Below are 23,946 nucleotides of genomic sequence, written 5' to 3' on the forward strand. Positions count from 1 at the left end.
CTCTGCCAAAATAATAAATTTGTAGACTTACCGTCAGTTTGAAGCTTGCAATGGCCTAAAACAACTACTTCTTCTTCTTCTAATTCTCCTTCTCCTACTTCTACTTCTACCTCTTCTTCTTCTTCTTCTACTTCTACTACTTCTACTTCATCTTCATCATCATCATCATCTTCTACTTCTACTTCTACTTCTACTTCTTCTATTAATACTACTACTACTACTACTACTACTACTACTACTACTACTACTACTACTACTACTACTACTACTACTACTACTACTACTACTACTACTACTACTTCTTCTTCTACTATTACTTCTACGTCATCATCTTCTTCTTCTACTACTACTAAAACTTCTACTTCTTCTTCTTCTCCTTCTACCTGTTCTTCTTCTTCTGCTGCTACTACTACTACTACTACTACTACTACTACTACTACTACTACTTCTACTACGTGGTAGGTGTCGGTCTTTAATGTAGTTTAGCGCCCCCTGTTGAGCACAACCTTCAACAATTAATGGCAGCGTCCTAATTTAGTTTTCTTCACACTGCCTCTACTTGTTTAACTCTCCCGCTTTATTCCAGCGCTTTAATCTGCAACATGAATTGACATTAGTATCACTGAGAATTAATTCGTTTATTGATTATTTTCAATGCCATTTGCTAAGTAGGCGCTGACTCAAATCAACTTTTCTTCCCACACCCACATGAACCACGAGGCTCTTGTCCTCCTCATTCCTCTGTTAGCCTCAGATAATAAACACAGGGAACATTCCGGAAGAAATTGCTTTTGTTCATTTTGAAAAATTGCTTCATCAAATTAATAGAAACTGCTCAATAGCTGCTGCAGTGAGGAATGCTTCCCACCTAATTGAATTATGGTTTTCATTTCTGTGATTTCTGTGTTTGTTTTTGGCAGCTGCCATCTGTTTGCCTGGGACCGACTCTATTAATACACTATTCAGATCGAGCTGGGGCTTTATTCCAACAACTGTTTCTCACCTCCTCTGTCTCCCTCTCTCTCTCTCTCTCTCTCTCTCTCTCTCTCTCTCTCTCTCTCTCTCTTTTGATTGTCATGGAAATCATCAGAGTTGCCAAACCGCAGACAAAAGAAACAGGTTTTAACACACACACACCTGAGCCAAAAAAGAACAGAACTGTAGTCAAATTAAGATGGGGGACAATTAAGATGGTGTATATTTATTGACAGGGGACTTCACACAGAAACATATGCTCATGAATACCAAAAAATGAAGACAAGGAGGGATTGATTGAGGGAAGGAAGGAGGAAGGAGGAAGGGATCTGAAGGCCTGGAATGCTTTTGCTGGGCTTTAACATCAGAAAGTAACGTTGGTTCACTGATTTCCACCAATCAAACCTCTTCCTTTTCACCAGAATCACTTCATCAGCTACTTTAATGTGTTATTTTGTGCAACGTTTTCACTCACTACCTCTTCTCAAAAGCAGTGCTGCCACTTCCCGGTAGTCTCAAAAATGATTGTAACCTTTTGTTGTGTGTTTTGTGTGTGTGTGTGTGTGTGTGTGTGTGTGTGTGTGTGTGTGTGTGTGTGTGTGTGTGTGTGTGTGTGTGTGTGTGTGTGTGTGTGTGCATGTGTCTGTGTCTGTGTCTGTGTCTGTGCGTGCGTGTGTGGTGTGTGTGTGTTTTTGTACCTCCCCGGTTGACAACTATACAGTCTCCCTTTCAGTGCTCCAAGAACAAGGAATTCCAATCTGGGCTTTGCTCAGTATTCCGATCACACACCTCTCTCCTCCAGTAATACAAGTCTACTTTAAAATTCATAACTACATTTGGAAAGAATAAAAGGGTGCCCTGATGGAATATTTCCAAGGAGCTTACTTGAGCGAAAATACAATTCGCTTTGGCATATTTAATAACCCTAACCTGGCTCTTTAAGACATACAGTAGTAATAACAATGTTTAAAAAAAAAAAAAGGAGGAGGAGGAAGAAGAAGAAGGCAACTGAACAAAATATCCAAGCTATGTGTTAGCATGAAATGACTACCTATAATTCCTGCCTCTGGGAGAAGGATGAGAGAAAGACAGAGAGGGGGGAGGAAGAGAGGGAGGGGGGGGGGGGGGGGGAATTAAAGAGACAAGAGATGGAGGAAAGTCAGAGTTAGAACGAGTCAGCTCAACTTTCATTTTCTGCCTTTATCTCCCCTCTTTCCTCTGCCTGGGAGGCAGTTTGAATTCAATCAAACGAGGCTGATTGATTAAGCTCAGATGAATGACTCTCCAATGACACAGGATTCAGCTTTAGTCCCCCCGTCTCCCCGTCTCCCCCCCTTGTCCCCCCCTGTCCCTCTGTACATATTTGACATAGTTATTGAGAAGACAAAGTGAAAGTGACGGCGCGGATGTTTCCCTCAGTAACAGTTCTGTGCAAGGTTAGAACATCCACCTCTGACTAACCGTTGTCGTGTGTTGTGTTGGGTTCTTTGAAACCGCAGCTTGATTCCTAGTGCCTCTTAGGGAGGAAGATCACAATGAGAGAGAGAGAGAGTGTGAGAAAACAGATAACACGATTTTCCAACTGGAATATGAATTGCTCGGCTCCGGCTTGAGTATTAATCTCTTGCCCTCTTTTTTCCTCTCACTAGTCCTTTTGTGTAAAGATGGAGCGAGACAGAGAGAGAGAAAGAGAGAGAGAGAGAGAGAGAGAGAGAGAGAGAGAGAGAGAGAGAGAGAGAAAGAGAAAGAGAGAGAGAATAAGTACAAGAAATAGAGAGCAGCTTTTTGTCTCTGTTTTGTTTGGGATTTTCATGTCACTCTTGTTATTAATATTGTGGGGTGTCCTGTTCTGAATTGGGTCAGTCCCAATCAAAGCGCTCTCTCTCTCTCTCTCTCTCCCTCCTTCCCTCTCTCTCTCTCTCTCTCTCTCTCTCTGTAGAGGGACAGAGACCCCTGCTGTCTCTCACAGTACATCAGGTCCTGTGAGGCCTGAGGTTCTGGCTCTTCCTTCTGTGCTCTACTGCCATCTGTCTGCTGAGGGACGCAACGCAGCGTCTAACAGGAAGCAGGAGGCTTTTGTGAAGTTGTGTGCACCATGTGGGCCAACTACAACTTTAACGCCTACAACACACACTCACTGCACAAGTATACACGCAGACACAATGTTGCAGCCTGGATGTTTGGATGGTTTTGGTGTATTTTGAAATGTTTTTAATATTAAGCAGTGATGCTGTTTAGGCCACACAGTATTTGTGACATCAACCTTTACTCCTATATTCTGCATTTTTGGTTTATATTATGTTATAGTTTGAGGCTGGTCAATAGGAACAGGAAGTCTGCAGTCTGCTACAACAAAGAAAACACATTTTGCCAAAACACTTCATATAAAAGCAGACATGTTGTTCATACTTACATAAAGAATGTTTCACATCACTGCAAGGTCACTCACTTAACTCATGAAACACAATGGAAACAAATGGCTGCGAGGACGATGAAGGCAAAACACTGTGGTATCAAAAGAATAAAAGAATATAAATGATGAAGTAATTTGGCAAAAATAAATAAATGTGGATATTTTGGAGTGAACACTCTTGTCATCTGGTCACATCTACATTGACACAACATTTCCCCTCCTATGCAGAATGTTTTGGTGCCTCCCAGTCTTATCCAGAGTCAATATTGCTTCTTTTTTCCCCCCATCAAATAATGTTTGCTTTTCCAGGCTGCGACAAAATGAGTTGTGCAACATTCCCTCTCAGCCCCTTCCCTCACTAACATGGCGTTGGTTTTGTGACTCTTCCCCTCCTCTTCCCCTCCTCTGCCCCTCCTGCCTAAGTGCCCTTCCATTTCTGTTAATCAAAATATATTCATACAATCGCCTCCCTCTCCTCCAGCGGACTGGAGTGGCTGATTGGCAATTTCGGCGGCAACACCACAGTTTTTTTTTTTTGTGGGGGGAGGATGGACATGGACCAATCTGTGCGCTCCCTGCTGTTACCATGGAAACATCTCAACAAGGGCTATGGAGAGGTGAAGGGGAGGATGAAGAAGACGGAGAGGCAAAGTGAGAGGGAGAAAGACGACTTGAACAAATGGGAACGCTCCTCTCTGATTTGACAGTCTGATATCCATTTCCCAGCTTTCCATTCCGGGCACTTTCTCCATTTGTTGTTCAGCATGCACACACACACACACACACACACACACACACACACACACACACACACACATTCACACACATTCACATTCACATTCACACACGCACACAAAAACGCACACACACACACACAAACGCAGTGTATAAAACATTTCACACGCGCGCACACACACTCGCACACATTTTATACTGTAACAAGCAGCATCTGCGCCTTGCTGATAACAGACTCTCTCCTTGCGCAATGTGGACAGCAGGCTTTAAACGCCGCCGTCGTGCACCCCGCCGACATAAGCATCTCATCACCATCATCATCTTCGCTGCATCCATTCAGGAGCTCTGTCTGGACTTAACAAAGCTGTCAGACCACCAGCTGGGCCTGTTAAATAAGGGCAGCATGGGGCTGGAGCTGCTGTCTGGAGCGGCTCGGTGTGTGAAACAGATAGTCACGAGACAGCGGGATGTGATGCTAAACGTTTACACTCACTCAACAACTCAACTCAACTTTATTCATATAGCGCCAAATCACAACAAACGCTAACTCCGGGCACTTTACATGCATTTTTAAGTTTGATGCATCTGTTTAAGAGGGAACCATTCGCCTTTAGGCCTCTTTTAGTAACGCTCACTGGATCCCCTGCTGGCCCAGATTGCACTATTTTTGTGTTCATGTTCATTTCTTCAAAGTAAAATCTGTATGAACATGAATTGACTGATAAGAACACGTTTTTTATGGAAAAAACATGAAAACATAAACAACCACCTAGCAGCTAATCATTCCCTGTCCCTGTATGTGGCTAGGTAGCTTAGCTTAGGTTTCCTAGCTAATGTTAGCTAACAAATGTTAGGTTTTCTATTGTTAGGTTCTTTTTTCATGTAATATAACCACATAATATAGGTTTTTCTTCCTTAGACACGTTCACAAACCTCACCTACTCATTTCACTATTAAATTTATGCGATGAATTTGAAGAAGGAAACGGTCTGTGTTGGTTTCAGAGTTTCAGGTCTGGTTGTAGATCGTTGGGAGTCAAACTTACTGTAGGACATCAGTGAAACAAACTACAGTGACAATACCACAATAACAAACACACATTAAAGTATAACAATAAAAGTTAACAAAGTTTATTACATGTTTATATACAAACAACCCTGCAAGGCACACCTTTGTTTAAATAAGAATATACAATACATTTTATTCTTGAAAGCAAACAAGTTTTATGTTCGAAATATATATTAATATAAGTCTGTTTAAAGTTGGACAAAGAGAAGGCCTCGCTTTAGTTACATGAACGACTCAACAACGTTTTGTGGCGTTAAAAGTGACATATTTAACATAGAGCCAATGAACTACAGACAAAAACCATAAAGTAATTCATTAAAGAGCTTATTTTATTGAAACTGTGGCGTAGAAACAGCTTAGCAGGATCAGTAGTGATCTCAGTGGATATCTCTCACTAAATTATTATAAGGGCTCTACTGTACGCCCGAGGCCAACGTAGGTCTCGTTCATTTGTTAGAAAACATTCTTCTCTAATTCTGTGGTTAAGGTAAAACACAATTGAAAACATTTATAATAAACTTTTAGTCTGTTTTACTTTGTTAGGTCATAGATCGAAGTACAATGAAGAAGCGACAGAAGAATGAAAATCTGTTGATGCTGCATTGAATTCGGATTAAATGTGTATTTTTGGAGGTTATGTGAAACCAAAAGGATGAAGCTTCTTATGTGACCGCTGAGGGTGAAAGCAGACGGGGAACAGCCGAATAAAACACCAAACGGTCTGCGGTACATTGTGCAGCACAGACCATTACTCATGTAGTGATTGGTGCGTGTCATTTTGTCACTCCACTGAAAGCTGCCTTAGTAACAAATGTTTGTCCAACATCAATCAGAACATTTGTGAGAAAGAAAATAAAAACCCTTTTGTTACGCCTGCTCGGAACACATAAAGAAAAGATTGAAAGATGAAAGGACACTCATGACAAAGGCCTGCCACGAGTCATGAAACACAACGGAACCAAACAATGGGACAAAAACAGCCACTGGGCGGGGATCTGAAGCTTACACACATTAAGTTACGGGGCTGTAATCATAAAGCGTTGTGACCTACCATGACAGTTTTGACACTACGTCAAATCCCTTATGTGACCGCCGGCTTACGCCCCCCTGTAAACCTCCCTTAACCCTACAACTACAAGTTCAACAAAGGTCCGTCATTATCGCAGCGTGTTCCTCCAGAGAAACCAGGAGGCGCCTCGGCACAGATCATGGTTTCTACAGTCATACAGAGACTGTGAAGAAGGGACGAGTCGGCATCTTGTCGCGGCCTCGGTCCTCCGGTGTCTCTCCTGGGCCGTGTGGTTCTAGTAAAAACTCCTGCTGTTGGCGCTCTGGGGACGAGTCGCCGTCATCACGCGAGGAGGCCGAGCCGCTTGACCTTGGCGGACAGAAAAGAGTGGATGATGAAGACCATGGTCTTCGGGCAACAATGGAGGTCCAGTTGCTGTGAGAAAATGAGAGAGAGAGAGAGAGAGAGAGCGTTGTGTAAATCAGAAATAGAAGAATGGCAACCATTCATGAAGTGTAAATCTTGACATTTCTGTGTTTGGCTGAGTGTGTGTGAAAAATAGATCTTGTGACAGTCCAGTGTGGAATTCTCTGTAGGTGTGGAGGTGTGGAAGAATTTTCTAGAGCCACGGGTGTTTGCTTTTTTTTAAGAGCTGTGCAATCAAACTAACCATTAGGTGTTGGTTGATATACGTATATTAAATCACCATCGCTATAACAAACTTACAATCTCCGCCTCTGGGCCTCCAAAGTCGAGGAACATCATGCGTACTCCATCGTCAGAGGACATTCTTAGACGCTCAAAGGGCTGCTGGAGCAGGATGCTTTTCCTGACGCCCATCTCGTCTGTGAATAGCGTGAAGCCCTCGTCGATGTGCACTCCCAGGGTGCACTCCTTACCGTTCCAACTGCAGGCTGCAAGGGTAGAGAAAAGCATCACAGAGGCTTAGACAGTGCCAAGATGGAGTTGCCAAACAAATGGATCTGGATTAGGGTTACGTCTCTTTTGTGTCATTGTGTTAGGAGCTCAGTGTTACACAGCCAGAGTGTTTCTTTGGCAGCATGGTGTGAATGTGATAGCTCAGGTTATTGTTGATGTGATGAGGATGTGTCTAAAGGTTCACACAATCTCATTCTTTACTAACTAATACTTGATTTTCGCAGCTCCTCCACTTGCAGAAAATCATTGCAGCACCACATGCTACCATTAGGGGGCAATGTTGCTAAGTTACGTGGGGACTAAATGTATCTGTATGACAGGGACAGAAATGCAAAGAGGTTCGTCTGGTTGCAGGTTTGAACATTTAGTTTTTGCATTTATAAGCTCACTTCAATAAGATGTATTTGAAGAACAAAAACTGGGACAACCAATGATTTGGTCCATAACATTCTGACAGTTTGACTCATTATTTTTGCACGCTGGTAAAGGTTTGCATGTTTGCTTAGACATAGCAGTGAAATGTGTTCCTAATTTCATCTCTGATCAGTTTGGTACTTGTTCTCGCTGCAACTGTCAGCACTATGAATCTTGACTTGCAGCCATTTGTTTGTGCTGCCTGAATGTTAAGAACAGAATTAGAATCGTCTCCTCGTAGGTGGAGGAGCGATGCAGCAGGCATCAGAGGAAAGTCGTGGGAGTGTTTCACAAAGGCTGAATCTGTACCCGTGGTGACCTCCTTGATGAGCTCGGCGGCGTTGTGGCAGCCTTCCACCAGCAGGTGAGTCCACGTGGACAGGTCCTTGGCGGAATCCACCCGGAACACCTGAGTCTCCACACCTTGCTTGGTTCCCGAGCGCAGGCCAAAGGAGAGCTCAGAGTCCAGGAGGGGAGAGGTTTTCCCTGGGCCGGAGTGGACCAGTCTGAAAGAGGAGGAGGAGGAGGAGGAGGAGGGGGTTGGGGGAGAATGGAATGATGAAAAAGGTGAAGGATGGACACCAAGAAAACCAATAAAGGTGTGTGTGCGTGTGTAACAGATAGAAAGCATTGTAGAAATGGAGAGAAAGCTGGAAAGGTGAAAGCAGTGAGTGAGACACGGAGCGCAGGGAAGGAAAGAAAAACACATGACTCATAGCTTCTGAACCAACTAATAATTTCCAAATGAAAAAATAATGTTGCTTCCACTTATGGAAAGAGTGAGCGCCTGTTCTTCTACCGGGCCAAAAACAACATAGAAAGAGCTATTGATTCAAAACTGTGTGTGTGTGTGTGTGTGTGTGTGTGTGTGAACCTTGTAGTAATGAGCGGGTGACTCTTAGTGGGCGTGCTCAGGCTGTCTTTGCTTTCGGGCAGGGATTGATACAGCAGCAGGTCTTTATCAGTCAGCACAGCCAGGACTGGCCTCTCTGGTCCCTGAGCAACCTGCACAAACACACACACGCACACACACACACACGTGCACATTTAGAAGTCACTCAAACTCTCTGCATCTGCACTCTTTACCTTTAAGTGCATGTAATTGTATCCTTTCGTATCGGTGTGACCCATGCATACCTGCTCTATAATCCAGCCCAGGTGTTTGACCTCCATGCCAGGCTGCATGCACTTCATCTCCTCCTTCACCCGTGGTGCGAGGTTGATGACTCCAGCTTGGATGGCGTTATACCAAGACTGGGCCATGGCGGGGTCCTTCGCTCGCAGGAACACTGAGTTCTTTCTGCTGGATGAAATCACCTCGAAATACCTGCCAAAGGACGGGAGAGAGGGGAGGAGAGGAGAGGAGAGGAGAAGAGAGGAGGGGAGAGGAGAGGAGTTAGAGAGGTAATAGATAAATGGTAGAAGAAGAACAGCTTGAGGTGAAGAGGTGATAACAGACAGTTAACAAAGAGAATATGTGAATGAGGGGTTTTAAATATTCTATCTGTGCCATTTTCTTTCAGTTTTCAGTATGCAGTACCTGTTTTCTGTGTCCGGGGGGCACTGTCTCCGTGATACCTGGCACATCTTGAGCGGGATGGTGCGGGGCTCCTTCACGTCGCCGAGGGAAAGCTCAGCTCCTCTTTGAGGTGTTGAGGGGGGGGACTCCCAGGGAGGAGTGGCCCCCGGGGACCCCACGCTTTTAAAGAAGGCCGACATCTCCTTGATGTACTTCACTGAGCGGGAGCGAGCGAGACAGAGAGAGAGAGAGGGAGGGGGGGCACAGAATGAGATAAAATAGAAGAGAGAATAAATTACCAAAGAATGAATGAATATGAAGCCTCTAGCTAAGAGGGACTGAATCTGAGAGGAGTCGGAGATGGATGATCGCTAAACTCCTGGTTGTCATTGACGATCCTTACAACTCCACTACATCCTGACACAGCAGAAAAGCACCTGGAGAAACAATACATTCACCATGATCAGGCAAAGCCCTCAAGAAATTGTTCTTGTTTGGTTTCCCTACAATACAGAAATCCAAATTTTGCTAATATTTCCCCATGTCACCCTTTTCCCCTACACACACAAACACATACGCAGACACACACATGGCCTCAGCCCCACTACAGGAGGCTGTGGTATGGGTCTGGCACGACTGGTCACCGCGGGGGTAAAAATAGCCCAAAGGACATGGCAAGGCATGAGGCAGAGGGCTGAAGGCAGAGCTCTGGTTTCACTGGGGAAGTGTGAGGCACCGGCAAGTCACGGTGCAGGACGGACGGGAGGGAGCGAGGGGACGGGGGGGACGGGGGGAGGACTACAAATGGTGCACCGGCAAAAGTAGAAGTTTATTCCTTCAATTCTCTTATCCGGCTGATTACACAAAATCCATCTGCTCACACAACGTTGCCAAGGACATGGGAATGACCTGAATTCCTAAAAATAAAAAGATCTCCGCCTCATTCCTAAATATGAGAGCTCAACATTTGTTGCCACTCAAGCTTCTTGTATCCACTAACTATTGAGAGATCAAACACACACACACACACACACACACACACACACACACACACACACACACACAAACTCAAATATTCACACAAGCTTGATCAAACAGGAACTGACTGCTGTGTGGTTTGACATGTGGGTGAAAAATGTGTGAAACAACGCCCTCTAGTGACTGCTTTGATTATAATGTCCAGTTTTAACAATTTCTTAAATGAGTCATACACACACGTACACACGCACACTCGTGATACATTTACAGACTTCCTGATAAATGATACATTGACTGATAAATATTCCAGTGTTACAAAGGTTATAACCATCAAAACCAATGAAATCCAGTTAAATGATATATCCTGACACATTAGCCGACAAGAGTGTGAATAATAATCCCTAAAAATGTGTCTGCGGACAAAACTAAAAGGATTGGGTGTGTGCAGACTAGGATCTGACCCGTAAGCAGGACTACAGGACTACAGAACTACAGGACTACAGAACTACAGAACTACAGAACTACAGGACTACAGGACTACAGGACTACAGGACTACAGAACTACAGGACTACAGGACTACAGGACTACAGGACTACAGGACTACAGAACTACAGGACTACAGGACTACAGGACTACAGGACTACAGAACTACAGGACTACAGGACTGCAGGACTACAGGCCTACTGTACCAGCTACATCGCTGTAGTAGCTGTCAGCCTGCATACATAGTGTTTTATGCAAATGAGCTTCTGTCCATTTGTTTGCGTGCCAACCAATTGATGTGTGCACCGCGGGGTGGCCAACTGCTCCCTTGTTGCTGGACCCAGGCCATTTTAAATTGATGTGGTCAATCTTAATATGGCAGCCGGGGGGGCCGCAGGTCTGGGAATGGAAATCTCCTCTCCTACATTGCTGCCTGTGGAGAAGTGGAGAGCACCGCAGAAAGAACTCCTGCAACTGTCCCGGATTAGCCATGAGGAATGTTTCAGGAAACCCCTCTTGTGGTCGGTGGCACAGTGGCGGCAAGGGAGTGCGAGGCAGTGAAGTCATCGTGATTCATTCAACCACTGCACCACAGCTTCACAGTTTCCCCTTGGTGCAGCTTGAGGGTGAGAAGGAGGAATCACAGCTGTGTGCGTGCTCGGGTCGTCCCTCGATTACTGAACTAATTATTTGAATCTTAACCAAATAATCGCTATATGTACGTGTATACTGTATGTGTATACTCTGAGAATATGTGTGTCCATCAGAGTCTGTTTCTTACTGTAAGAGAGATGAGAGGGAGATGTTTCAATACTACTGTCAATAATAAATCATTATAATTTGGCCAATTTGATAAGGATGAGTTAAAATGATCAATTACGATAAAGAAAGTGTGAGCTGTGATGTTCGGAGCGAGACCCTTGACCTTCATCCTATTCTTCTTTGTTGTTTAATGTCTGGCAAGCAAACTTTATGGCACATTAGTGTGGGTTAGTAATGCTGAATAATCGATTCCATGCATTTTTAATCGATTAGTCAATTCTCTATGGTACAAACTGTGACAAGTGTTCAAACCCCTTTAGATTAGATTAGAACTGTCATACGGACACAACAGAGACAGCTTTCACACGGAGAAGTAAATGAAAAGGAACAGAGAGAAGCAAGAGAGAGAGAAAGGGGAAGAAAATGAAGGCCGGGGACAAGAAGGAGAAGCAGAAAGGATGAGTAAGGCAATCCACAGAGACGGAACATACAGCTAAGCTCAATTCAGCCAGAAATGTTGCCATGAATACCAGTGGCGGCACATTCAATACAGAGCTAAAATTAGCTGAGATGGCACTGTTATTACTTTAGCTTATCTGGCAGCCAGTGAAACTACTTTTGTACTGTGTGTGTGTGTGAGGGAGAGAGGGAGAGAGGGAGAGAGAGAGGGAGAGAGAGGGAGAGTTTCTTTGCCTCTGCTGCAGATTCCACCACTAAGCTCACAAATCCTGCCTGGACATTTCCAGCCAGCTCAGTTTTGATACAATTCACTTAACTGTGATTTGTAAAGCTTCTCCAGTCTGGTATCCGGGACATGACGCCATGTTGCAAAAGCACAACTTGGACTCTACAGTGCATCGTACCTCTTGCAATCAACTAGGAGCCATTCTGGGCCATAAACTCTAATTTATGAACCATTTTCGCCCAGAATGACTCAGGACAAAAGACAGTGCAGAGAAAAACAAATCTGACAAAATTCAACATTCAGCACCCGTGTGCGCGCGTGTGTGTGTGCGTGTGTGTGTGTTTAATGGATGCTATTCTGCGACACTGACCAGGAAAGACTCAGCAGTGACTTAAATGGAAGGGCAGCAGTGGGCCCTCAGGTAGATGAAGTGACACAGCAGTTCTGACCTCACTCGCTCTAATATCCATAAACTCTGCACAGTTAAAGTTACAAAGCGTATGATTTCATCCAGAGGCACCTTAGATTACTTCACATTCTTATGCAGCAGCACTGCACTAAAGCACACACACACACAAACACACATGCAGAGAGAGTTAAGGTTTCCCAGAGTGCCACTCTCGCAATCTTCAGGCACTCAGGGCCTCATATAAAAACAGCATGGCCATGTGGATTGCAGTCATTAACTATGTTTAGTGTCAAAAAGTGGCATTGCCTGATTAAAGACAAAACAACACTCTAAAGTCACCCCCCCGCCCCCCGCCCCCCCGTGACCGGTTGCCGTGGGAGCAGCAGGAATTTCACAGGCCAGTCAGTGACCTCAGAAACATGCTGTTGGCTCTGTAAAACATGTCAGGCCAAGAATGCCCCAGCGTCACACCAGCAACCCAGGAAAAATGTCTTGGGCCAAAACAGCGTCATAAACAATCGTGCCAAACAAGGAACACAAGCCGGCTTCACTCGGAGGTCAACCAAGGTAAAGAGAAAAATCCATTATTGCTCAATTCCCCCTTATTAAATATGTTAGCTATGAATACGATTGTGCGGGAAAAGAAAAGAGAACTAGAGTGTGTAAAAAGGGAATTTCACTTCCAGAAAGTACAGTAAAGACACCAGCAGGCCTCTCCTTCTGCTCTCACACACACACACGGAGTGAAGGTTACCTAACCTATCATTGAATATGTGTGTGTGTGCTTGTGTGTGTGTGTGTGTGTGTCTTCCTGGCAGCGGGGCTCGTCCCGTGAAGTCTTTCCCTGTTTCGCGAGCGATTTAAATTAGGAGTCCGTCGTTCCCAGAGTCCATCTCATTACAATCCTGGATCGATGCCATGGGTGTGTAAGGGTGTGAGGATGAATATGAGAGAGAGAGAGAGAGAGAGAGGAGGCAGAGGAGGCAGAGGGGGAGAGGGAGAGGGGAGGTAATACCAATAAAACTGTCAGAGCAAAGATTTGATAATAGAGCTTCAGAAGGGTTAATTATGCAAATTCAGCAAAGGCCGGAAACGCAAGAACCTCCATCTATAATAACGATAAATCAAAACTTGTCAAAATTACAATCTAAATTTAGTTTTTAGCTGAATTGAGGCCGTGGTTGATGAGATTTAAAATGATATGAACTGATATAAACTGCTGCTTCTCCATTTGAAGTAGCTGTCAGCTGTGAAGGGGAGTAAGGTTTGAAGGTCACTGGGAAGAAGTTACACTGCGTAACCCAGAATGGATGTATTGTTGAGCCCTCGCCGTGCAAGTACGGAAGCCAAAGAGCGGCACAGTGACTGAACCCACACTTTAGCTGGGGCCCTCTGATCAGGGCGGCGGGGTTCAGAGAAGGGGGAGGAGGGGCCTGTTCGGCAAACGTGACGCCACGGCAACAGAGCGCAACCCAGGCGCGGTGTGATTTAATAAAGCCATGTTATTTTGGTGGGTTAATCCGCTCCATGCTGAGTCTGAGCGTGATGTCCTCACGGGCCAGAGAGTCTGAAGGAGAGGGAACCCGGCTTTGTGTCCGCAGGGTCAGAGGTTACACAGCAGGGACGTATACGGGGGAGAGACGTGGAAAAGTTTGATCTCTGCATGAAGTAATAGTAAAAGTATAACTCAACAACAAGCTACCAGAACTGGACAAAGCCCTCCCTATAGCTGGATCACTGCCCTGAGAGTCTGATCTTTCTGTCTCTCTTCCCTCCTTATCTGTTCACGCTTAAAATAAGTCAGCGGAGAAGAATTAATCTTACATCCAGACTATCTGAGTAGAACAGAGGGGGAGAAGAAAAGGGAAAGGACGGAAGTGTGGAGCAGAAAGTGCAGGAGGAAGCAGGAGAAGTGTGGGATGGAGTTGGGCTACGGGGGAAAGGTTTATTTTCAAAGTGATAATTACGCTGTCACGAGAGCGTTTTAATGAGGTGATCAAGCACACACACAAACACACACACACACGGCTTTGGCAACACTACACACAAGAGCAGGCAGTTTGGACATAGAAAGAGCAACGCTACAAACCAAACACACCTGGATCCATCCTGCAAACACAGTTGCGACATCCACATCAGCCGTGTTTGGGTCCGTGTGATGAACAGTCAGACATATTTGAAGACCAGGAGGAGGAGGAGGGGATGGAATTTTCCAAACACGACCACACACAAGAGACGGTGGCTGAGGAGGCGACAGAGTTTGAGATAAAGACTCTTTGAGACAGACTGAGCAGACTTGCAGATTAGCGGGGAGGGACACTCGAACCGCTGGACCGCAGTGCTGCCGCCCACCACAAGGGAAGATTAGAACACACTGAAACAGCAACCACGACGACAACAACAACAACAACGCTCAGGGGTCGGCCAAAGGACACACAGCTGCAAATTAGCAGAAAGAAATTGTAAATGAAGAAAATCTCACTTTCCTCCAAAACGAAAAACTCCCAGGGGCTCATGTGTGTTACTGTGTGTGTGTGTGTGTGTGTGTGTGTCACGGTATTACTTGGCTTTGTTCATGAAAATATCCATTTTGTGGCATAGAACTCATTTCGTAAACAATATTCAGCGTTACACCTGGCACCTCACATTGTGTGTGTGTGTGTGTGTGTGTGTGTGTGTGTGTGTGTGTGTGTGTGTGTGTGTGTGTGTGTGTGTGTGTGTGTGTGTGAGTGTGTGTGTGTCAGTTCCAAGTGACAGACCGAGATTGCGCAGCTGCAAATTGATTTACTGGAGCGTGTAATTGATGCGTGCTCTTATAGGAGCGAGCCTCCTCTGCGTATATCCCCCTCACAAGCTCCGCCTCTACGCCCACGATGCCCAAAGTCCTAGGTGAAAACCTCTCCAGAGTCCTGCGTGCTGCTTCAGTTACAGGCTCCGGCACTAAGAATGCAGAATGAACTTTAGAGGCTGACAGGGGGGGAATGAAAAGTGGGAGGCAGGCTTGGCCGGAGTTTGGCAGTGTGTCTGAAGGAGAAGCTTTATAAACGCTACGGCCCAAAGTCGTGACGGTACATTCCGTTAATCACGGATTGGATTGAGTTCGTCCAGGAGGACAGGGCGGGCGTTATTCTCTGACTAAGCCTGGCTTGAAGACGCTGTAAAGAATGCTTCTGCCTCTCTCCACTTGTGTCCTTGAAGCACTCTAGACTCTAAACGCTTGTCCCTTACAGGTATTTGTCCTCGTATGAACAGCTCAGAGAATACCTTCATTAGGTCAGGATCTTCAGAGAGCACACAGGAATCCCTTACATGGCATTCACCTCTTTGTTTTGCTCCAATTTGGTCGAGTGACATAACTTCCCCTGACTGACTGAAGCCACTCCTAGACAACAGAAAGTCTGCAACCGTGCGGCTCCTGCAAACTAAGCCAACCTAATTCCTGTGTGTGTGTTTGTGTGTGTGTGTGTGACACTGAATGCCACAACCTTCCGGAAAAGGACACAGGGCATAGAAAAACAACCTAGACTCTCTCTCTTTCAAACGTGATATCCTAGGAGTTCCTTTAGAAATTCAGCTCTGATGTTAAGTGGATGAGTTAAGAAAATGGATGTAAACACGTAGGAACACGGGTCAAACCTTCAGTCGGGCCAGAACAGCAGAAGCAAATCTTTCTAACGGCTTTTAGTACGTCAAAACTGATTAAATCGTAACGTGTCCAAGTTCTTGAGCTATGTGATCCGATGGTGTTTGAACATAATGGAACATAATGTCTGCGAGCAAATCTGCATTTCATAAACTGGAGGACAAATGAGTCTGAAATTGCCTGAGCGTGCGTCTGTGTCATGTGCGGCCCGTTAGCTGGACGCTTTCTCTGATTAAGAGTGGAAGGGGCGGCGGTAGGAGAGCACGTTAGCTCGCCGTGTGATTACTGAGTTGTTCTGCGGCCAAATCGCAACCTTTTCTTTGTTAGTCGCTGTCACCACGAGACTCAGTCACATTCTTTCCCGGTGCACGCGGCGTACCGGCACTCTTAATCCTAGGATACACAGAGAACCAGCACACACACACAATATGCATATTGACATACACCTGCCCTTTCTACACAACAAACAAAGACTTGATCTGTCCTTCCACAGCCACACACACACGCCCAAATGTGAGTTCATGCGAGTGTGCATTCGGTTGCATATTTGCTCTGTTAGTTTGTGTGTGTCCCTCTCTCTCTCTCTCTCTCTCTCTCTCTCTCTCTCTCTCTTTCTGTGTTTGTGCGTGTGTGTTCCTGTCAGGCCTCGGTTGCCCAGGGAACAGCTTTACCATTCAGCCTCACACACTTTGTCAGTCCCATGGTTTCTTCATGCTATAGTAGCCCATACTGTGTCTAAGCCGGCCCGTTAGCAGGCGGGTCAGGATGATAGATTCTGTTTTCCACTGAGAGTAGAATACAAATTAAAACCGTCCCACACTATCTTTCTCATCCTCCCGAAATTTTCCAATCTCCACCCCCCGACTCACACAACCCCGAAATAACAAATTATTTGCCAAAGCTCCACTTTTGCGGTGATGGCGACCCCGTATATCAGCCCCTGACTCCATTATAAGTGTGCATCCAGGTGTGATAATAAGATGTGGGCAGTGCTGGGAAAACGCCGCGCTGACCCCTCGCACCTCTCCATCCTCCCCGCCTGCCTGCCGACGCACACACACTCACACACACGAACGCGCGGTCTGGCTGTAAATGTCGCTCAGAGGAAATGAAGGCAGCTGGGGTTTTATGGTTTCATCTGGCCTGTTATATTTATCCCAACCCTCTCAGGTGTTTACTGTTCTTCCCTCACACACACACACACATTGATTACTCTCAGTAACACAGAGGGAGGCACACTCTCTGTAAAACACACACACACACCTCCTCATTACGATTACGCTGCAATTAAGGCGACTCTAACAAACCTGGATTATAAGAATAATTCCGGCACGTAAACGTCTTAACGGGTGCATCCTCCTGCGTTCCCTCAATGGAAGGACTCTCGCTACGACTATGCCAAACCTCCCGCACACTCAGAGAACAGGCCATCGTATCGTATTGATTCCGTGCATGTATACGTATAGCTTAATCACATTTTCGCCTCAAATTGCAGTAATACTCGTGTTTCTTTGTCCAGGAAGACTGATTAACGGTGGAAAGCTTCAGGGGTTTGTTGTGGAGGTAATACACACACACACACACACACACACACACACACACACACACAGACACACACACGCTCACACCTAGGACTGGGCCTCGCCTTGTGATGTCGGCCCCTGGCGCGCCCCTCTGGGATATTAATACAACATCATTTATTAAAGGTTATATATATATATTTTCTTAATCAGCCGCAATGAAATTCCACCTGATCAATACTGCAACTGCTACAAAAGCACTGATTGAAATCTCTGCGGAACAAAAATCATTAATTAATTAGGTTGAGTTGGGGGGTCTGAGGCGCAGCTCGACATGACTTCATCACGTGTGTTGCTGCGGTAACGGCACACTGCGCTAATATACGTGAGCAGATGTCTCTTCTTCTTCAAAATAATTTTCACTTGACATCCAAAAGGAATCAAAAAGAGCTGAAAACACACTTGACGGTCCAGCTTCCGGTCGTTCCTCCTCCTGTATGGAAACAACTGAACTTTCTCACTGCACACACGCTGTCACACGCTTCTGAGATATCGGAAAAAACTCTCACACACTCACTCAAACCTTCCCCCCCCCCGCGGCGAGCCTTCAAGCTTCCTCCGTCTGTTCACTCCTCTATCGGTTTCCTCGAGAGGGAGGCGGAGGCCGTCACTCTGACATGACGGATCACAGTGCGCCGCTGGTTGAGCTGTCTGGGGGCTGAGCTGCTGGTGAGGCTGGTAAAGAATCGCCCGCTGACTGACTGTAGGTAAGAGTCTCCAGCTCGGGGAAAATGTCAGTGAGCAGCCTGTAGTTTGACCCTATGAGTGTGTTCTCTCTCTCTCTCTCTCTCTCTCTCTCTCTCTCTCTCTAACATGGACTTTGGTGCTTTGACACACAGATCATTTGTGGATCAATAAGGAAAAGAGAAACCGCAGCGAGGGTGTGGAGATCCCAAGGACTCGGCCTTCCTTCTTTACCGTTCGCAGCTCAACAAGTATTTCTGTTTGGAGAAGCTCAATTTTCATGATGCAACCGGTTGGCAAGACGACAATTTGCTTTTAATCCCCTCGTCGTCCTCGCGGCTCAAAATCTCATTGCATCACAGCTGAACTCCTGCTGGGATTGATTGATGCTTTTAGACAAACACGCAGAAACACACACACGGGTACGCACAAGCACACAAAAGGCAGAGATGAGAGAGCAAGGAACACCTGCTGACTGCACTTCACCCTGTGCTCATCATATATCACCCTTGAGGAAAACAAAGAAGATGAAAGCAGACCTACCCAGGTGCATAACAAACATACAGAGTGTGTGAGTGTGTGTCTCTGTCCTCTTACCTTCCAGGATGACCTCCTTGCCCGTCTTCTTCAGCGCTTGCACCGCCTCGTCGTGCGTGGCCTCACGCAGGTCGTAGCCGTTGACGGACAGGATGGCGTCGCCGACGTACAGCGCCTCCGTCTGGTCGGCGGCCAGGCCCTTGAAGATCTTGGAGATGAGGATGGGCATCTTGTTCTCCCTCCCGCCTGCGCGACAAGAAGGCAACGGTAACGTTACTGACAGCGAATAGAGACGAAGAAGCTGCTTCTTCTATTCCATTACTACACACGTTCACACTTCGCTCAGTGTCGCCTTCAGCCCATTGGCTCCTGTCCAGCTCCTTCTCCGCAGCAGATAGGAGTTAAGTTCTCTACTAAAGCCGGCTGCATACTTCATGCCGGTGCCTGCATGTGCTAATGCATGCGCCACATACAGTATAAGTTCTCTTTTTACATAACAAATGCCTGTACATCAGCTTCCTCTGGCCTAATCTGAGCTCGTAAACCTCTAAAGGGGGAAGCAGGGCTAATGTGACCATGGTGATTAAAAAGCAGTGATGGTGAAGGAGTGTGTGTGCTCTATACACAGCTTTAAAAATAACACACCAGGGGATAAATATACCCTTTAACAGGACTTTAAATAAAGACAGAGGGTATCATTTTGTTATTTTACCAGTGCGCCAGTTCTTTGAGAAGCAACGTCTCCTTCAGTAGCTTTTTTTAATTGGATTTCTTCATGTAGCAGGCATGACTGCATTACAGCAGGAGACACTGGTGATGAAACCAAACTTTAGGACTCCACATGGCTTTGCAGAGAGGCGAGGAGCAGCCTTTAGCGTGGTCCATTGTATTCCTGTTCCAGGAGTAGCCTGGGTGGTATAAAAGAGAATCCCCAGGGAGGTTGCTGAGGTTTGAGGATGTTGTCCACATTTTCCATTCTTAAACTAAACCTGGCAGGGAAGTGAAACCTTTTCTCCATCTCGGAGAGGAGAAAGGAGAGAGGAATAACACCCGGCAGTGCTGGATATATAAATCCTACATGTAAGGAGACAATGACGCAAAAAATACACGACACTCACGCAACTTCATCCACCTTTTGAAGCACACACAGCAGTGATTACACTCCTCTGTCTCCTTTCTTCTTCTCTGAACGTTCGCCTGCGTGCTGATGCTTCTGCCTCTTGCCCCCAGCTTCCATTTTTCATAGGAATTATTAGCATTCATATCTACTGACAGATGGCCCAGGGTCTCCATGCCACTGAGAATTTATCTGAAAGAGGATTTGATTAATTTTAAATACATCTACAGGTTGGCTCCTCTGGGTGATTCTTTGAAGTTTAATTTGTGTATCCATCTTTAAAGGCCAGAACCTCCTGATGCCCTTAATAAAGCGGCAGGGTTTGCCCGGCACGCTGCTCCATCATTACAGCGTCTTGATTATGCCCTTTGAATGTTAGAAAACCCGGGTTGACGCCGTTAACTGTACTTGTTGACTCTTTTATTCCTGATAGTGTATCTCTCCTCATCACATCATATGGTAAATAGTGTGAGTCATTTAGTTTACTATGTCTTTTGACCATCACAGCTCTAATTCCACGAAATGCCATCTCTGTCTTAGTGAGGACATCAACTGAGTGAAGCAGGAACATCTTCTACTGTTGAGCAGTTGCGCTATGGTCAAGCTCCAATGTATTGTTTATTAAAAGAAGAGCTCAAAGGTGCCACTTTTTTGCAGCTATTTTTGGAGATAATAAGTCTAAAATTCATAAACAGGTGAACCACTGGGGCTTGCAAATATTTAGATGACTTTAACTATTCAATTATTCATGAGGGGCCATGTGAGTGTGAACGTGTGTGAGGAACTATTGTGTGGAAAACAAAGGTGTGTTGAATCTGCCACACGCTCACCTGAAGCAACCTCGAGCAGGGTAAGAGGTAAGAGCAGAGCGTACACAGGGATGTGTACGTTGATTATAATGCGGAAACTATTACACAGCCAGATGTATAATTACGCTAGAACATACTCCGCTGCAAACAAAGAGATGGAACTCGCAAAAGCAGAGTCTGGGGGTTGAACGCACGTGAACTGCAAGTCAATGTGCTCTGCGGTAATGACAGTTTATAACAACCACCATACGGAACTTTGGGAAAGTGGAAAAAGTGAGTGTGGAGCCTTGTGCGCTCTGTGTGTGTGTGTGTGTGTGTGTGTCGCTCTCTTCCTCCAAACCTCCTGGATCTTCTGCAGGTTAAGCTGGTTATCAGACACCCAGCAATTACAACTATTGGCTCTCACAGCATCTCCAGTTGCCTTGCAGAGAAAGAGATGGAGGCGCTACAAAATGCCAGTTTATAAATTGGTGCCCCAAACTCGCTGTAATAGAGTGATTTCTTACCAACCGCACTCGTATCCCCCTTTACTTGATCATTTCTATCCAAGGATCTATTTAAAGTGAATGGTTGGACAAGCTGGAAAAAGCTACCCTGGTTTATTTTGGTTTATTTGAAGGAGCCAGAGGAGGAGGAGGATGATGATGACACGGTGTCAGTGATAGTGCCGATGACATTTGCGTGGTAAGGAAATCAAAATGATCCTCTTGTTACACATAGATACAGGGTGTTTGAATCTATAAGGTGGAGTTCGCGGGTGCCAAGGATGTTTCTGACCTTCACCACAAATCCTACATAATGTGTATGGGAGTGTATGCAGCCCTACACACACCCCTGGGTCATCTTTTGGAACGACATGTAAATGAATGGTGGTGGTTTGTACCTAATGAGGTCATTTTGTGCCCGCAGGGGGTTTGTTTGGATTCTGCTGTGTTCACATAATTCAGCACAGTCAGCACTTATCTTCATCAAACTTCTTCACATGCTGATGAATACTGCATCACACACTTTTGAGGCTTTTAAAAAATAATATTAGTTTTTTCTTGAAACACCGTGCCCAGCAGACCTGTCTGTAGACCCAGAGCCTCAATTCCTAGTCTCCCCCTCTTAAATTTAGCCCCTGCATGAGTAAAGGGTGTCTGCCTCCATGCTTCCCTGCACGCTGGGGTGGGCTCCCTAAAATTAACACCGGTGGAGTTCTCCACTCCCAGGCACATAGCTTTCATCTTTGGCCAATGACAACTGCCTGCTGCAGGCTCCTCGTCTCAGCTGTTCACATTGTGGTGTCAGCTAGCCCACAACTTGTGCCGTGTTCTCACAGTGATTCACCCTGTTTCCCTCTGACACGTAGAATCCTTCTCTCTCACTTTTCTTCTACCTTTTCCTGTCTTGTTAGTTGACTTGTACTCGCTCTACCTCTTCTTCTTCTTCTTCCTCTTCCCGTCCCTTTTTCTCGTCTGCTGCTCGCTCTTTGTGCCTCTTTGTGACTTTCCCTTTCGCTCTGCTACACCTTTCTTTCCTCCCTCTCCTCATCACTGCTTTTGTACAAGCAGCGTCACAACAATGTCAAGCCAGCAGGGTGCCGCTCATGGTTCTGATGTAATTGCATGCTGTCTGATTCTCATTGCCAATCATTTTATCATAAATGGACATCAAATGTATGTCATTAGGGAGCATTTATGTTGTTCTTTGGTGGTAGTAGAGGCAAATTATTATGTCACCACCATGATGGCGATCTTTGCAAAATGGTAACGGTGCAGGTCAACAAGTGTCCAACTCAAATCAACTCATTGAACTCACCACCCGATGTTACCAGCTGTCTTGATCTATGCTGACATCACAATACACCATCATAGATTCAAGAAACATAAAGAAATACTCATCAATCACCAATACAAAGATTGTGGCTCAAACTACACCATCCCTGTGTGTGTGTACGAAACATTACAGTAGTACGAATCCTTACACGTGCGTCTCACCACTCAGCCTTTATAGATGTGCAGTGAGATCGCAGCCTGTTGCTGCAGGTCGAGGAAACAGGAGAGGGAGACGTTCCTTCTCCTATCAGCCTGTACAGTGCAGACGAAGGTATGTAAACGTGGAAGACATGGAGAGGAGGTCACCACATGTTCAATGGAGCTGTGCCAGTGTATTAAACTTCACGTTAAGGTATGAATATGGGCAGAAATCAAACATTTGAAGCCCAATTGTACCTAAGTAATAGCTGGTATGAAGCGTAAACTATTATGTGTGGACATGGCTGGATAAAGCTGAATCAGAGGTAAAATTTCCAATATTAGAGTAGAATAGAATAGAATAGAATAGAGAGTCATTTACGTTCACTAAGTTACTGAAACCTTTCTATCTTAGCATTGCAGCTGTTTTATGATAAAGAATAATGGAGCCACATTGTCCAAACATACCAAACAGTAATTACCATCTCCGGTGTCTGTCTGTTGGACTCTGTGCTGCAATGGTTTCCAGTTTTGGTGAAGCAGAGTTATAATCACTGCTGCCAAACACGTAACAAGCACTAAACTTTATTTTGTTGTAAACTACAGCAAGTTTTCTCGGTAAACTCGCTTAAACACGTAGTTATTTAAAGTTTAAAGTTGAGGCGCGGCGCTCGTCGAGGGTTTGTCCGTTTTTGGGGGCAGAGAGTGAAGTCAAAGTCTCGTTGTGAAACTCACGCTGACAGACAGATAATAACTCTCACTTTATAAGTTAATAAGTTATAGTTTGGCGCCGTTTTAGTCGTCTTACCTTTAATACTAATCCCAAGTCCTCCAACATCTTGCTTGGTCACTCTCACGGTGCGTTTCACGTTGGTGATGGTTTCCGGGACCGGGGACGAGCTCAGGTTCGGGGGATCTCCGTTGACGGCACCGGCGGGGCTCGGGCTGCTTTTGACCGCTTCCTCGGCGCCCTCCCCGGGGTTTACCGTCAGGGTGTCCTCGGTCAGTGTGGCCAACACCCGGATCCAGCGGTCCACGGTCACTCGGAGTTCCAGCAGTCCCGTTTTCTGCGCCTTCATCGCGGCAGCCATGTTCAATGCATTCCTGGAATAACTCTAGACGGGCTGGCAGTCCTGTAAAGAGATAGGGGGGCGGGAGTAGGGGGCACACACACACACACACACACTCACACACTCTCTCTCGCTCACACACACACACACACACACTCACA

The 23,946-nt window shown here is 45.7% G+C and overlaps 1 protein-coding gene across 1 annotated transcript; it reads right to left on the reverse strand.

Moving 5' to 3' along the window:
• Positions 1–5,257: 5,257 nt before the first annotated feature.
• snta1 (syntrophin, alpha 1) lies at positions 5,258–23,946 on the reverse strand. The gene is made up of 8 exons (XM_076141375.1): positions 23,524–23,946; positions 18,895–19,080; positions 9,094–9,289; positions 8,691–8,880; positions 8,428–8,558; positions 7,863–8,059; positions 6,927–7,114; positions 5,258–6,635 (listed from the first exon to the last, which is right to left on the reverse strand). The coding sequence occupies exons 1-8, from the start codon at positions 23,804–23,806 to the stop codon at positions 6,543–6,545; spliced, it is 1,464 nt and encodes a 487-aa protein (XP_075997490.1). The 5' UTR covers positions 23,807–23,946; the 3' UTR covers positions 5,258–6,542.

This window comes from Genypterus blacodes, unplaced genomic scaffold (genome assembly GCF_046128005.1).
Source record: "Genypterus blacodes isolate CSIRO-AG114 ecotype Tasmania unplaced genomic scaffold, CSIRO-AGI_Gbla_v1 ptg000017l_1, whole genome shotgun sequence".
NCBI classification, from domain to species: Eukaryota; Metazoa; Chordata; class Actinopteri; order Ophidiiformes; family Ophidiidae; genus Genypterus; species Genypterus blacodes.

What these genes read in the sequence shown, in the direction of transcription:
- snta1 (XM_076141375.1), bottom strand. Translation starts at nt 23,806, where the DNA reads ATGGCTGCCGCGATGAAGGCGCAGAAAACGGGACTGCTGGAACTCCGA. An exon ending in CCCCCGGACACAGAAAACAG is followed by an intron (nt 8,881 to 9,093) that starts GTACTGCATACT and finishes GTCCTTTGGCAG; the next exon opens with GTATTTCGAGGTGATTTCAT. An exon ending in CACCCGCTCATTACTACAAG is followed by an intron (nt 8,060 to 8,427) that starts GTTCACACACAC and finishes CTCCTCTTTCAG; the next exon opens with ACTGGTCCACTCCGGCCCAG.